At 37.1% G+C, this 15,778-nt stretch overlaps 1 protein-coding gene across 1 annotated transcript in view; it reads left to right on the top strand.

Moving 5' to 3' along the window:
* The window catches only part of LOC103466873 (copine-9), a 101,429-nt gene that overhangs the window by 26,559 nt on the left and 59,092 nt on the right, over nt 1–15,778 (top strand). The window contains exons 3-6 of the mRNA XM_008412761.3: nt 198–244; nt 6,963–7,066; nt 7,507–7,546; nt 9,074–9,153. Of these exons, the coding sequence (XP_008410983.1) occupies nt 198–244; nt 6,963–7,066; nt 7,507–7,546; nt 9,074–9,153 (271 nt within the window). The remainder of the gene's footprint in view (nt 1–197; nt 245–6,962; nt 7,067–7,506; nt 7,547–9,073; nt 9,154–15,778) is intronic.

Raw genomic sequence — 15,778 nt, 5'->3', positions numbered from 1 at the left:
TTTTAATAAAGAATTGTTTACTCACCTCCAGCAACAACAAATGTAATGAAATTGGAATTGAGAGCCAATGTTTTGATATCTGTTAGGTGCTTCAGGTGCCAACATACAGAAACCAAATGGGCTTTTTTGCTACAACTGAAACTGTTTTTATTTTAATCCCCATTTTCACCTCTCTCTTCTTTCTGCTTCTCTTCCAGTGGTTGTGTTATATGTGCAAGGTGTGGGAACCAAAGAGTGGAGGGAGGTAAGTTGAGAAACCTAACATTAATATCTAATTTCAGAGAATGCTTTCTGTGTATAAATGATGTAAGGGAGATGGGTTACTAAGACAGGAGTCCAGAAGTTGCATTTTAAACTGACAGCTTTCCAACTTTAGGCAAAACAAGTAACACATTCCTGTAATACCTGACCCATTCTGGTGAGGTAAAAGCAAAGGTTGACAAATCCCAAATAAAAAGGACCTGCTGATTTTATTGTGCTACACCAAATTAACTGCTGTCATGACTGAAGGGAAGAAGAAAGATATAGTTATTTTGTCCTCACAAATAAAATCTTCCCTTTGACTCATAGCCACTTGAAGCCAGACATTTTTTATTTTTTTTTATCAGGATCATGTCCGATCGATTTATGTCGACTTCTGTGAGTTTCTTCATGCTCTTATGTGTCATGCATTTTTATGTTTAGGCTGAGTTTGATTTTTCTTAGCCATCTGAAATCCAAAGTTGACCACATTGTGTTATTGATGGCATTGAGGTTTTTTTTGTTGTTGTTGTTTTGTTTTTACTGCTGATCCACTCCCCGCAAGAAACCCCATGACTTTCTATTCCACTTCGAAGGTCCTAATCAGAAACCCGGTACAAACTGTGCCGCAATTAGTGGAGTAAACAACTTGTCACCAGCTGTACACACTATGATACTCTACCTTGGCAAATGCTGTACAATTAGAGGTCCAAGCTTGTGGAGACAAAGGCTGCATCCAATGGAGCATGGAACTCTGTTCAAATAAATACGTAGATGGATAAATAAAGAAGTTGCTTTTTCTGAGAGCAACATTTTTTGTTTTATGAATTTAAATATATGTAAGTCATACTGGAAACAACCTTGCACCATTCTTGTATGCTTTATCACAAGTATGCCTAATTTTCTGCATTATTGCAAAAATTACAAAATCTAACCAGATCTCCAACTTTAATGCATTCTTTTAATATTTTGGAAATGTGCATATCTTCTGTAAAGATGGAACCAGAGTGAAGACAGGTGACCTTTGAAATCTTGAACAATCAGAAAGTGTTGCACAAAGTATCATTGTCTCAACAGGTAACTGGATGAAATTGTAGCTTCAGGTAATTCCCTAAAGCTACATTTTCAATATCAGAGCAAATACTCAAAGTTATACCTTTTCAATAAGTTAACTCTGATCTGTGAAGACTAATATTTTTAGGATAATACCTTTAAAGAACCATGAACATTTGATGCAGAATAAATTATCTTATACTTACTTATACTGTCCTGTCGTCAATACAACAGATGGGACAGAAACGAGAAGCAAATATCTCCAATTAAAGAGTTTTCAAAGCAAGAGAGTCAAACCTGAAGTAGACAATTCATGGGTAAAAAAAATAAAAATTAAAAAAATTAAAAAAAAAAAAATATATATATATATATTGTATTGGTTGTCACAACTCACAAACTTGGGTCTTATATTTGTCACCATTATTTCTTCACCTTCCCTTCAGCAACACTGCGGTTTGTTTACAGTGTAATGTTCCAGTATGCCTCGCCATTTTTTATTGTTGCAGCTGCTGGTACATCAGAACTCATGACACATAAAGCAGCGGTGTTTGGTGCTCTGTGAATAGAATGTTTTCTCCAGTCATCACATAATTTGATCTCTGCATAATTATTCAGAGTCTGGGTTTTATTGGTGATCTACAATTGATACATATTACTGTCTTTCGATTCTAAACTAATGCTAGATTTCCATACACAACCTGCCACTGCTTTCACCTAGGGTTTTATCGCTCCGGGCGTTTTTGTGGATACAGCCAACAACTCGACATGTTTCAGCTCGGGACCGTTCTGGTCTCCAACCACACCGTTTGTTTGCTGCAGGGGGTTCTGCTGGAGCAAAGCCCTCTCCCTCACAGCGCTCTGTGGCAGGTGCTTTATGATGCTGTTTCTTTCCAGTTTCCTCTCTGGCAGTCAGCAGTTCTTTATGTGCTTACAGCCCCCCGCCCCACATCCCCCACTCACTCTCATTTCTCAAACTTTTCCTTGTCAAGTTTTGTGCAAAGGATTGGAGAAATTCTTAGAGCAGGGGATGATGTTAGTCAACCTGAGTCAAACTTGAAGCAAGATGCTTGCTTTGACCCTGTAAGTAAGATGTTGAACTTAACAGCATCTTTAAATGCTTGGCAGTATTCCGCTAATGTCGAAAAAACACAATTTTGCAATTGCAGTGTTTCCATTAAATTAAAAATACACTTAAAATCATACGTGACTAAGTTGATTCACGCGATATGTTATTAAAAAACATGCCTCACCATCAGACTGCATCTTCTTCCTGACGTCTTTTTCTCCATAGTTTTTCACCAGTAGTAACATCCTGTTGTTGACCACGTGACTCGTGATGCCATAGAAGTGTTTCCATTGCAATTTTGTGAAACAAATACGTTTTGATAAAGATGAAAAAAAAAACAGCCTCATCCTTGCGGCAAAACCTTTTATGGATAAATGTGTTTTTTGAAATTGCTGCGTTTCTATTGAGCGGATTTAATTTTGAAATGTCAAACTGCCCAATTAGATGGCCGATGGAAACATAGCTGCTAAGTTAATACTTCACAAGGAAAGCTGATGGCTTCACCTTTCAAATGTTTTTTTTTTTCAATGGCTACAGAATTACCTTAAAAAAATAATGCTGTTTTAGAGATTTAAAGATTTATTTAGGGAAAAGTATTGGGCAACAAAGCTGATCTACAGGAATCCACCACAATACTACTTAAAAAATATATATATTTAATGGGTCTTATCCACAACAATTTGCAAAATAGAATTAGAACCACTGGAAAATAAAAGTATTCTCAGAAGTCTCAGTTCTTGGCAGAGGGATGCAGTGAGGGTCTTAAGGTTTGGAGTCAAACTACAAACAGCTGCGTTGAGGACTAATTACTTGCGTGTGGGGGACCTGCTTTACCTCTATGCCACCCCACACACTGCTGCTTTTACTTGCTGATGTTCTGTCCTTGCATAGCAGAATGCTTTCATTTCAGCTGCTGTGTCTTTGTTCTTGTCTGGCTCCATAGCAACGTCTCTCAACCCGTAACTTTTTCCTCAGCATTAAGACTTGTGATCAGGATTTTATTATTTTCTCTTGCATTGCATGGTTTCTCTTTGTTTTACTAATTTCTTGTGCATGTTTTATTTTGTTTGGAATAATTGAACTTGTCCATCCTTTTCCCTTGTGTGTTCCTTTTGTTCCAAGGACCGAGTAGTAGGCCTGAAGCCTCGTTTTTAAAAAGAGATATTTTAAAGAAATTGTTTAATAAAATATTGTGCACTGTTAAGTCTGTTCGGGTGCATCTTGTCACTTTTAAAAAGATCTCCACCTGCCGGTCACACTTAAGAAATATTTTGGACCTGAGTACTTTTGAATTGACACTTTTGACACGCATAACAAAGCGTGTGGACGGCACTGCCATAAGACTTTCTACTGAAACAAAATGGTGTCTGAAGTAACATTAACCTTTTTTTTTTTAACTTTGTTTTGAGAAATTTCACCAGGTATATTTCTGGTTAGGCTGGATGTTAGCTGCATAATATACCAAAAGCTAATAGTCAAGTACAACAAATTTCCGCACACCCAATGGCACTTATAAAGTACATTAGTGTGTTATATTAGTTTAATTTATTTAAGGGATATTTATGTGAATCATAATTACTTTTCTCTTGTAATGTAGGTGGGGGCAATTGGCTCTATCAGCAAATGCCGTTTAGCGATGTGTGTTAGCAAATGTTTTGGGAAAAGATGAACTGACTTGCCCATGCTCCAGGGCCATTCATCAGCAAATATGTTCCTGTCAAATCACACCCACTAACTCTTGAAAGCTCTCTACAAGGACGACTCTGAACGCACTCTGCCACTGAACGCCATGCAGGTCTTACTGCTGTCGACACGCTTTGGTTTTAAGCTTTTATCTTTTATGTTTATGTAACAGTTCCTTTAGCTTAAGCTCAAACTTTTCCATTCAGTAAATGTGACAGGCTTCCGTCAGAGCCTCAGTTGAATTTTAATAGAGACCATGTAATCTTTTCATAGATGTCTCTTCTGTACACATCAATACGACACCCTCAACAAGAAAATCATTAAATTATATTTTATTTGGAATAGATTTTTTCATAAAATATTAGAGAAAAACATTAAAGTTTTATTTTTTGTGACGTGTTATCAAATCTGGCACAAAGATATTTTTAAGCTTACTTTTATTCAAAGTTGTAATTAAAAAAAATGAAATACCTGAAATATTTAGATTTATAAAACTGTAGAAAAGATTTATATTTGGTGTTCGGTTTTGGGATAAGCAATAAGTCAATTATCTGTTTTCTCTCTTTCTACCAAAAACTGAATGATAAAAGTCGTCAGTGTGGCCCTTTGGCCTCAACTAGCCCTTTGTTGTGAAGGACAGTTTTGTTCATATCACCAGTTATTAGGTTAAGGGACCATTAACTTTTCATACAAGGTCAGACTGGTTTGAGGAGATTTTTTTCTCCTAATGAGTAAAATTCTCAACCAACCATGTTAAATGGTATAGAAGAATAAGTTCTGTGATGTTGGCAAAAGAGGGTAATAAAAAGTATTACAATGCCAATAATTGCTCCATTCATAATCTCTTTAAAAAAGATACTTAATAATTTTTTTATAACAATGTTAGCATTAGAATTTTTTGCTGTTAAATCTTTGACAATTTGCCAAATGTGCCACTAATAATGTTTGGCACTGTGGTATTAAGTGAGTGAATTAAAAAAAATACTCAACGTTGAGTGCATATTTGAAAAAAAAATCTTAATTTTTTTCATATTGAACATGTCCCAAAACATTTGCTGGTTTTGTTGTATTCAATATATTATTGTATTTTCCTTTTCCCAAGCTAGGTAAGGACTGTACATATACACATATATTTGTATGAAATAATCTTTAATATTTCAAATCACCAAACAAACATTACCATTGAATAAAAATAGCCTGTATATGTACAAGAAGCAATTTTCAAATGATTATTTCATTAAGGGAAAAAAGCTATCCAAACCAACCTGATCCTCTGGGGGAAAGTAATTCCCTCCCATGTTCAATCATGCATTAAATGTGATTAAACTTCATTTTTAGAAAGCTGGGCTCAATTTCACAAGGCAAACTCAGGCGTGATTACCTGACTTGAAGATATGATAAAACACTGTAATGTTTTATCATATCTCCGATGGCTGAAATATCCCAAACAGCAACTCATCATCTAAAAAAAACAACAACAAAGAAAAACAGTAGAAAAGCAAAGTTATTAATTTGAAAAGACCTACAGGGCCATTTCTATGACTTTGCAAGCTAAATGTGAGAGCCATAACCTCCAACTGGAGAAGACGGTGGTAAACATTTCCAGGAGAGCTCAACAAAAATTCAGCTAAGGTCAGTGCTCAAGATTTAACAATAAGGAAGAGAAATGGGACTAAATTGGCCTCTGTGGGAGAGTTCCAAGACTAAAATCACTGCTGACCAAAAAGGACATGATGGCTGTCTCACATTTATCAAAAAAATATCTTGATGATCCCCAGGACGTTTGGGAAAGTATTCTGGATGACTCAAATATACCAAGACACAGCTTTGGAGTGGTGCAAACAAAGTCTGGACTTAAATCCATTTGAGATATTGTAGTATGACCTTCCACACTTGTACTCAAAAAATCTACATGTCTGAATTAAAACTTATCTCAGAGGAAAATGGGACAAATTTCCTCAGGTGTGACGTTGAAGACTTGCTAGTTACACAAAACTCTTGACGTCAATATCTGTTTCTACGGGTGGCACAACCAGACATTAGGTTTAAGCAATTACTTTTCCACATAGAGCCAGGTTGATGTGTAATAATCTGAAATATTTGGCAAAAACAAAAACGGAAGAGGCTTTTTCAAAGCACTTTATACAGTTCAGTTTGCACTGTCATTACATGCTTTTCAGACAGCCATACTTACCTTCAGACAACTAAAACATTTCCACTGGTGACAAATCAATTCCCTAATTTCCAACAAGGTGCAGATTAACCAATCTCGTCTCTGAAATTATTAACCAAACTGGCCCCCCAAGGCCAAAAATAGAAACAAAGCAAACAGACATCATGGGACTTTCCTGTTGGGATCGATGCAGCGAGTACTTCTGAGGTCCGATGCACCTCCCTGTTCGGTTTTGGTAATGGATAGGCTGGGGACACAGTTGATAGCACGGATTATGTGCGCCGGCCTCTGAAGACATGAGTCGAGGTATTGAGGCTGCGGTGAGGCAGTGCCAAAATCAATAGCTCATTACACGGTGCTGTCGGGCCAGACCTGCGAAGGCAAGACCGCAACCCACGGGAGGATTAGCGGTGTGATTGTCAGGCTGATGGAAAGACGCCATGGCTCTGGAGGGAAGATGGGAGCAGGCCTTGCTGGGCACACAATGTGGGGTGGGGGGGGGATGATCACTCCGATGACTCCGATGTACCTACCCTGATTTCTCTGGGGTCAGAGACTTTAGCACAGACTCCTTGGCATTATGCAGCGCAGTCCCATATCTGTAAAATAGATTCTGTACCCACAGATTCTGTTACAAAGGATTTTTCTATCCAGTTCTTTAACTATTTTCTCCTCTGTTTGCATAATGTAAAATATCAACTATTGGATCAGTACTGATAATAATTGAAATCTTCTGTCTTTTGCAAGTTTGGCAGGACAGAAGTTATCGACAACACCCGAAATCCCGATTTTGTCAGGAAATTTGTGCTGGATTTCTTCTTTGAAGAGAAGCAGAATCTAAGGTTTGATGTGTAAGTATTTACTTGTCACCTTTTAAAAAAATAATTCTCACCTTGAAAACTAGATAAAGGTACAATAATAATATTAATAAATAATAGAATTAATGCTATAGAGTGAACAAGCTAAGGTTGACAGCAGTACTGATCTGAAAACAAGAATACTGTCTTACTGGACATGTACTAGCCATGTTCCCAAATGGTTTAGCCTTTTTTTTAATTTGCCATGGAGAATTTTTTTTTTTTTTTTACATAGTGAGAAATTTATCCTCAAATTACGACTGAAGTAAATAAAAAAGTATAATTTCCTGCTAGAAACACCAAACATCAACCTTAAGTAGCAATATCTTGGTTTAGATGTTAAAATGTCACTTTCAATATACCATAATTCACAAATTTTTAGTCTTTTGAGAGTCCTCAGTTTTCTTCGACAGATTTTTATTTGTGCTTTGCAGGTACAATGTGGACTCTAGAAGCTGTAACATATCCAAACACGTGAGTACACCATGTGAAACTAGCCTAAAGTCAAAAGACATGGGGAGTGAACTCATTATTCAGAGAATTATGTTCTGTTAAAGTTTGTTTGCAGTGAATAAGACTCAATAGGGATTCAATATGCATTTCATTTCAATTTATTATGTTCCAAATATGCCCCTTGACCCTTTCTTCATCTATTTACTTATTTGTCTTTTCTCCTTCTAAAATGACTCACTACGTGGAGCAGAAGGTGAGTACATTTGCCTACAGATTTTTGACGTCGTGACTCATTGCACTTTGTTCATTTCCATTTTCATTTGTCATCATGTAATTTTGTGACGTGAGTCATTTACTGTGGTTTATATTGAATTTTCTCCCATTCTTTCATTTTACCCGTCTAATCGCGGACAAACGCAGACACCCGGAACGCTTCTCCTGTTGTGTTGCACCACATTTTGTCTGTCTGCATTTTCTCAGTGGCTCAGGTAAAAGCAACTTTCAGAACCGCACTTCAAAGCGGCTTTTGTGGTTTCTAGACTTGTGTATTATGGCACATCGTGTACGTCGGGTCATTCCCAGAGGCCGCACACACGTTTATTTTGCTGGGACTCACACCTACGGTGGACCTCGTTCCCACGCAACGCAAACATCAGCGCTCTGCTCTTGATGCTGTGCGGTGTGTTTTATTACGCCACATCGACTCTACTTGTTATGTTGCCACATTCTTTTTTTAGTTTTTGCAGGTACAAGAAAGCATGGCGAGGTTGTAAACATAAAAATTTCTTCCTCGCTGACCCTTCCTGTCCTGTTTTGATGACATTTGCTAAAAATTCCAACAGGCAGCTGAGTTATGCAGCTCTCTGTAACATCTTGACATCGTTGGGTTAATTCATTCAAGCCTGCATATGCGGTGAAATTAAACTGTAAAGTTAATGTTCAATTTAAAATTGCCCTTCACTAAAGATGAGATTGAACTTTAATGGCTTTAATATCTCCGTAACAATCCCCATCAATTTTACACTTGTTCGTAATTGCTACTGAGGTTTTTATCTCTAGGATTATCCCCATGGTGTTAACGGGATGATTCTCCTCTTCCTTACTTTCTTAGAAATACCCAACAATGTGTCAACAATGGTCATTATTTATCCATTATTGTAGATGTCGGGGAAAAAAGGAAGAGTACATTTCCACCAAAAAACTCAGAAATTTTTAGATTAATCTCAGAAAGATTTAGGAAAGAACAAGAGGATTATTGCTGAGCTTGAAAAGTCAAAAATTTGCTAGAAAATCTTTTTAGGATAATTTCAAAAAACTTTGAAAAGTCAAAAATTTCAACTTGAGACTCAAATTTCCACGTTCCACTTTGTGTGCTAGTTTATGTTGATCTATGATCTGAAGTCTCGGTAATTAATAAAGGAGGTTGTGGTTGCAATGTGACAAAATGTGAAAAAGTTTGAGATATGTGCTTGCTTTTGCAGATGTAGGCACCATCTTTCTTCTTATATACACAAGTAAGTTTTCTTTTTCATTCTTTTTCCTCGTGCCAAGGACTTTTTGGGCCAGACGTTCTGTACACTTGGAGAAATAATCGGCTCAACAGGAGGACGGCTGGAAAGGACCCTGTCGTAAGTCCTATGGGGAAATCCTTGCTTTACTTTTTTTGTCTGGGTGTTCATTTATTTTGAATGCAAATTATTTGAATATATAATTGTTCAGTCACTCAAACTGTAGTGAATATGTCTTTTGTTCCATATCTGTATTGGTTACCAAACCGCTTCAGCAGAAGCTTGTATTTTTTTATGCTTGAAGCAAATTAAATAGTCTCGTCTGTTATGATATTGGATTGTTATGCACTACTTTTCTCTGGCCTTCTATTATGTATTATTTTTCTGATACATCAAAATATATTTTTTAAAAAGAAAGAATTAATAAATGGTGTAACCTTAATATTTTTTTTCATTCTGGATGTAAATGTGAACAGATTGCACTTTCAACTCTGAGGTGGCATTTTGTGTTGTCCAGAAAGAAAAGCAGGAATACAGAGCAAAGTAAATGCATCTGAACTCATTTTGTCTTTTAATATGAAGACGAGGCTGTTACCTATAACCCATGGAGGTTGCTTGCAGAATTCGTTAACTAAAATGTGAAACAGTATATTTACAAGTCATAAATCAGTAGCTGCTGCTGTTTTGCCCAAAGGATTGAAAATGACGTGGTTTTATATTTGATTTACTTTGGTGACTCCTTAAGTCACCAAAAGACTTTACTCAACTGTCTTGAAATTCAAATTTTTCATAAAAGGCCCTCATCAAGAAATTAAAAAAAGGTAATTTTGTTAAATGCCATTTTAAATGAATGAAAGTAATCAGAGCGATTGTTCCTTATGAAATAACAGTCTGAGCGCTGCTGGCTGGAGGAGTTTTGAGTTTGGTTCAAAATATTTTCCGGTTATGAATTGAGTAGTCGTTTTATCTAACTGGGATTTTATTTTGTCTCCCTTTTATTCTAATACCATTCAAATTAATTATAGCTTTTGCTTAAATAAACGGTTTAATCATTAAATCCATTTTGATTTTCAACTGAATTACATGTTCTTCCTCGGTCAGTGGCTTTTGTTCTGACTCTGGTTGTTTTCACATTCGATGGTCTGATGGACTCGGTTAAATTGTGGACTAAAAGAAAACAAATGTGTTATAAAAATGCAATATTTGTTACATTTTTATGCACAAAATAGTCACAAAATAGTGGCAGTTTTAACAAAGATTCCTTTTTGTATAAATTTAGTGCAACTTAAATGCTCTGAAGAAATACAAAGGAGGATAGTCTATCAGCCACTTGGACAGTATATAGTTTGGTCATTTGTTATACAGCAAAAACTTTGTTTCGTTTGTTACCTCTTTGATTGAGACACCTTAATTATTTGTATGACATTCTCGAATGACATATTCTAAGAGGACAAGGAGTGCTTTATTGGATTGGAAGTTTTGGCCCTCCAATATTAAGGTGGGATTTGGAAAGCTACAAGCTGACATTTCCTCCGAACAAAGGTCTCATCACATAAAAAAAGTTCACTGCACACTCGTCATTTTTAACGTGCCCCAGTCTGTTGTAATGAATAACTATGTAGAGTTTTAGCCACTGATTTCCTTAGGACACCATTAATTTTGGAATATTCAAAAACAACAACAGCATGCACTGCAGACAAATCATTCATGTTTTAGTTTCCGTATAATATTTATTCATTTTTATAATATTTATTCACATTTTTTAGATGTGATTTGCCAAAACAAAGTAGTGAAAACAAAACCTTTTCTACGAGAAACATCTGAAAACTGTGAAGTGTTTTATTCATGAACATTAGTGAGCAAACTGTATTAGAAGGACTAAGGACCACAGCAGGCAAGTCAGGGAGAAAGTTGAGGAGAAGTTTATAGCAGAATCCCAAGATTTAGAAATCTCACAGTCTCAGAGCAATGTTCAATCATCCAGCACAAGTGCAAACCTAACTAGACCTGTAACATACAGTCAGAGGAAGGAGGAAAAGCTCTGCCTTGTTTAGGCTACATGTAGAGAAGCAATTTTCAGCATAAAAGCTTAAATGCTCATTTTATTTCAGACATCATATAATGGAGGGATCACTCTAAATCAGTGTGGAAACTCTGGAACTATACATAGCCTCATCGAAGGAACTCAGTGTTACTGCCTTCTGCTCAGGCAGGCGGCTGACCAGAGTTTTGGTGCTGTCAGAGTGGAGACGGCCTCTGTCACTGACTCAGACTCTAATGTTGCCTACATATTGTTAAAACCAGGGGATAGAAAGCCATACTTAAAGTTATTCCATCAACTTTTATTTGAATAAAATCAGGAAAGGTGTATGGCCTTCATTAGCAAAGTAAAAATAAGTTATCTTTATATTGTGTCATGCTGATGAAAGACCAAGATTGTTATTTGCAGCATGTTTTGCGTACCAATTACTATAAATTGTTTTAGATTCTTTGTGTAGCGTTCTGCTCATCATAACTGATATTAAGAGGACAAACAAGTTAAGGATGCATCAAGCTGCTGATTATATTTCATTGCTTTGTAATTTATGCATGTGTTCAGCATGCACTCAAATCTCAAAGCAAGGCTGTTTTTATTCCTGATAGTCCAATAGACTTGGTTGAATCGGGGACCAAAATTGACTGCACTGTGTCAAACAAATCAAACCCTTTGGAAAACCTGTCCCCCTCCTCTCCTCTGGTGGCGCTGCAGACAGAGCCACTTAAGAAAATGGCATAAAAACCTCTGAACAAGACATGAGTGGAACTTCCTCCTTCACAAAATGTAAAGAAAAGTGGAGTGGCGTTAGACTTCAGTGGTTGTAGGATTTCTCTTTTTTCTTTGGTAAAAATCCACGAGCCATTTCTCTCATGCTAGACTCACATATACATTTGTTGTATTTACCCATAATGCCCTGCGCTCTAACTTGCTTCCTGTTTTTGGAGTGGTCTCCAGTCCGCTTGGCATTAACATTCGAGCAGCGCCAGATTTCACTTCAACCAAACCATGGTTAGGCGGGCCAGAGTTCACTGTTTTGGTTCGCATCAGAGTTTGATTACACATTCACAACTGGTGGAGTTTGCATTGTCTGGTTCTAGGCAAACCAACTAGAGCTCAATTAAGAGTGACAAGAAGAAAGCATCTGATAAAGGAAAATCAAAAGAAGTTCCGTTTGCATTTTCCTCCAAGTTGTAGAGGTTACACAGCAAACCTGGAAAAGAAGGATCTCTGCTGTGATATCAAAATTGAACGTTTTAGCCAGCATGCAAAACACCAGACCTGGTAAAACCAGCAGCTGGTTCTACGCTTTGCTTCAGATAGAGGGTCTGGACCCTCGGCTATTGAGAAACAGTTGTTTTCTGTAGGCATGTAGACAGTGCTGAAGTTTGAAACGATCGCATCAGATTTTACCAATCGCTAAAGTCTGAATTAATATTGAAGGGTGACTGTGAAGGAAACATTCCTTTGCTCCAAATGTCTGGAAGCGTGGTCAAAACGGACTGCATGACTTCCCTGACTTCCTTCGTTGTTGTTGCCAAACTACAACTATAAGCAAACTATTCTAAAACAGTGCAGAAAAACGTCATTGTTTTCAACCCCTCCTTCTGTACGCTGACTGGCCCAGTTGAATTTCAGCTGGAGAAATCCCAGAAGGAGGACTGAAGGGAGATGGGAATGGAGTGGAAGGCAAAGACCAGGCTAACTGGGACTGAAAAGTTGATCAGAATTGGGAAAAGATGGATGGCAATACTGGAAGGCTGCAAAAGACTTGAGACTCGGAAAATGGTTCACCTTCTAGGACTAAGAGCCCAAACATACAATGGAATGGTTTAGAGCAAAGCATATTCATGTGCTAGAATGGCCTACTCAAAGTTTACCTCTCAGTACAGTTGAGTAGAATCTTTCAAAAATATCCTGAGAAATCAGAAAAAAATTTAACCAACACTTTCAACACAGTCTGGCTGAGCTTGAGCTATTTTGCAAACAAGAATGGACAAAAAAATTCAATCTGATAAAAAAAGCAGGCCGCTCTGCTATATGTGGCTCTTTTTTGTTCTTAGTGAATCCTCTCACTGAGGTTCACTCACTGCTAAGCATTAGAATTTAATTAGATTCTCAGTTGCGTTGACATCGATGCTAGCAGTGCCGTCTCCATCCCCTCTGGTTGTCACACAGCTTCACAGATCAATGTGGGTAGCTACAGTGAGATTCAGCTCCTCACCATCATCTCAACACACTCAGCTGCTCTCACCAACATCAGACTAACACAGCATTGGTTTACATTCATTTTCCTCTTAGCTTCAGACCATGACCACTTTGTTACACTTCACAAAAACATTTCTAAAGCAAGAAGACACAGCATGAGCATGTTGGAATATATGTGAGTCGGAGTCTTGTGTGTGTGATACAACAAAGAGTAGCAGAGATCTAACACAGACAAAAAATTATTTCTGCTCTGCTGGCGTTATTGCACTGGCTTTCCTGTTGACAGCAGTAAGTAGCTCCTTGCCGCTTAACTGCTTGTTAGGTCTTCAGAGTCCAAAAGAAGTGGGTATGCACAAACCTCCTTTAATGTGACAGAGTTGTGTTTCGAAAGAAGATAATATGAAGTTGGTGGGTAATGTTTAAAACTTGAAGATGCACTTCTAAGTACATACAATTGCTCAAAAAGTTTAAAAATAACAAAGAGGATATGTTGGAGTAGGTTTTCAGTCCACTAAAACCTTAAGAGATTGAAATGACCCATTTGGCGATCTCGTCATTTTAATGTGTTTAATTTGCTTGTTAAGTTCTTTCTCAATGAGGGCAGATCGGAGGCTGATGGCTGTGCTGTCACATAACTGGTTCTGACAACATCAATGGGACACATCGGCATTATATTGCAATTTATGTCCAACAAACAAAAGGTTCATATCTCCATACCGATTGGACAAATGAACACAAATGCAATATCGAAGACTTGACCATTTCATGACAAGGCCATGTCTTCCACAAACTCTTAGTTCAGAAGAATGCTAGCCGTCCTTCATTCTGTGTTTCACACAAATTGAAATTATGAGAATAAATTTGCTTAATTGAAACACTCCTATTTTGAAAAAACAGGTGTTTTGATAGGAAGTTTTTGCGTTTCAACAGTAGTGACATCCGGCTCTGACCCGTGTCAGATCTGCAAAGTACATCAATTTTGATATGACTGTAAAACCTCCTCATCCCAACTTTATATAAAAAAAGTGAGTTTTTTCCAAATCCCATGTTTCCCTTAAGCAAATTTATTTTTGTAAATAAGTACTGGATACACAGCTATAGACGGATCAGTAAAATCAGAGTTTCATTCGCCTCGATATCTAAACCTAGTTTTATTTTGTTTTGTTTTTTATCTGAGCGAAGAGTATTTTTTTTATTTTTTTTATCACGGATTCAGAATAGCTTTCTTTCCATTTTAATCTTAATTATTTTCTGTCCCATTTAAAAAAAAATATATATATACATATATTGAAAAAAACCCAGTGACCTAAATATCTATATATGTGTAGATATTTAGGAACACTTGCTGGGATTAATTGAGAATATCCTGAAGATGAATGGTCAGCCATCAAAATAGGACAAACTTGGGTTTTGCTTCAGGACAACGACTCAAAGCCTACTAGCAAAGTCCTCTTCAAAAATAACTCAAAAACGTTGAGTTATTTGAGTTAACAAAATAAGGTTTTTGAGTGGCATGAAAGTCTGTATTTAAACATTGAGATGGTTTGGTATGACCTTAAACATGCTGTTCATACTTAAAATCAATTCACCGTGGCTCGATTAAAAAAACCCTCAAAAGAATCACCCTAAACACTCACTACCAGTTATTGCAAGCACTTGATGCCAGTTGTTGCTGCCATGGATGGCACAACAAGTTATTAGGTTAAGGAGGCAATTACTTGTTCCACACAGGGCCAATTTGGTTTAGGTAGCTTCTTTCCGTTTAATAAAAGATTTTTTTAATGATCCAAAACATGTAACTCTTACGAAACAGTCCATGAGAAGATATTAGTTAGGGGAGCAAATATTTTCCCACAGAAACAGGCAGGGGTGAAAGTAAGGGGGTACGGCAGGGTACTGCGTACCCCTAAAAGATTTAGTGGGGGTACGCAGTACCTGCAAGAGAGAGGAGCAGCTGTCTGCTGTAAAAAATCAATGGGTTCACTGTGCAGCTGTGAGAAGAAGTGGGTATGCACAAACTTCCCATTAATCAGCCGGGACTGATTCGTTTTTCAAGAACAATCTAAAATACGACTTGATCGGTTAATAAATAACTTTTTTCCCATTTCATATTGTTTCTGAACTGTTCGTGCTTTGCTAAAGCAATATGTCGATTGCGGAAGGTTTTGAGTCAGGTGACAAACTGAACACCGCCAGCTCGCAAAGAGCAGCACGTCCTCTTCTGACTCTTTAACAAAACGTTCGTAACTTTATTAAAGAACAACAAAAAAATCAACAAAACGTGTTCAAATTAATGACTCAACAACAATAATAATCTCAGTAATTATTGTTTCAACAAGGTGTTGCGCAATTCTGTGCGTTTCGGTTCCATTACCAAAATAAAGAGCAGAACAGGAGTTTAAAATTAACTAATCAACCACAGCTGTGTTCAGGGAGCACTTATTAATAATCGCAAAATAAATATCAAGCCTGAAAACCTAATATTGTAACGGACTGAATGTT

The sequence above is a fragment of the Poecilia reticulata genome, chromosome 7, assembly GCF_904066995.2.
Source record: "Poecilia reticulata chromosome 7, P_reticulata-male-v2, whole genome shotgun sequence".
NCBI classification, from domain to species: Eukaryota; Metazoa; Chordata; class Actinopteri; order Cyprinodontiformes; family Poeciliidae; genus Poecilia; species Poecilia reticulata.
This window is presented reverse-complemented; position numbering and strand designations above follow the sequence as displayed.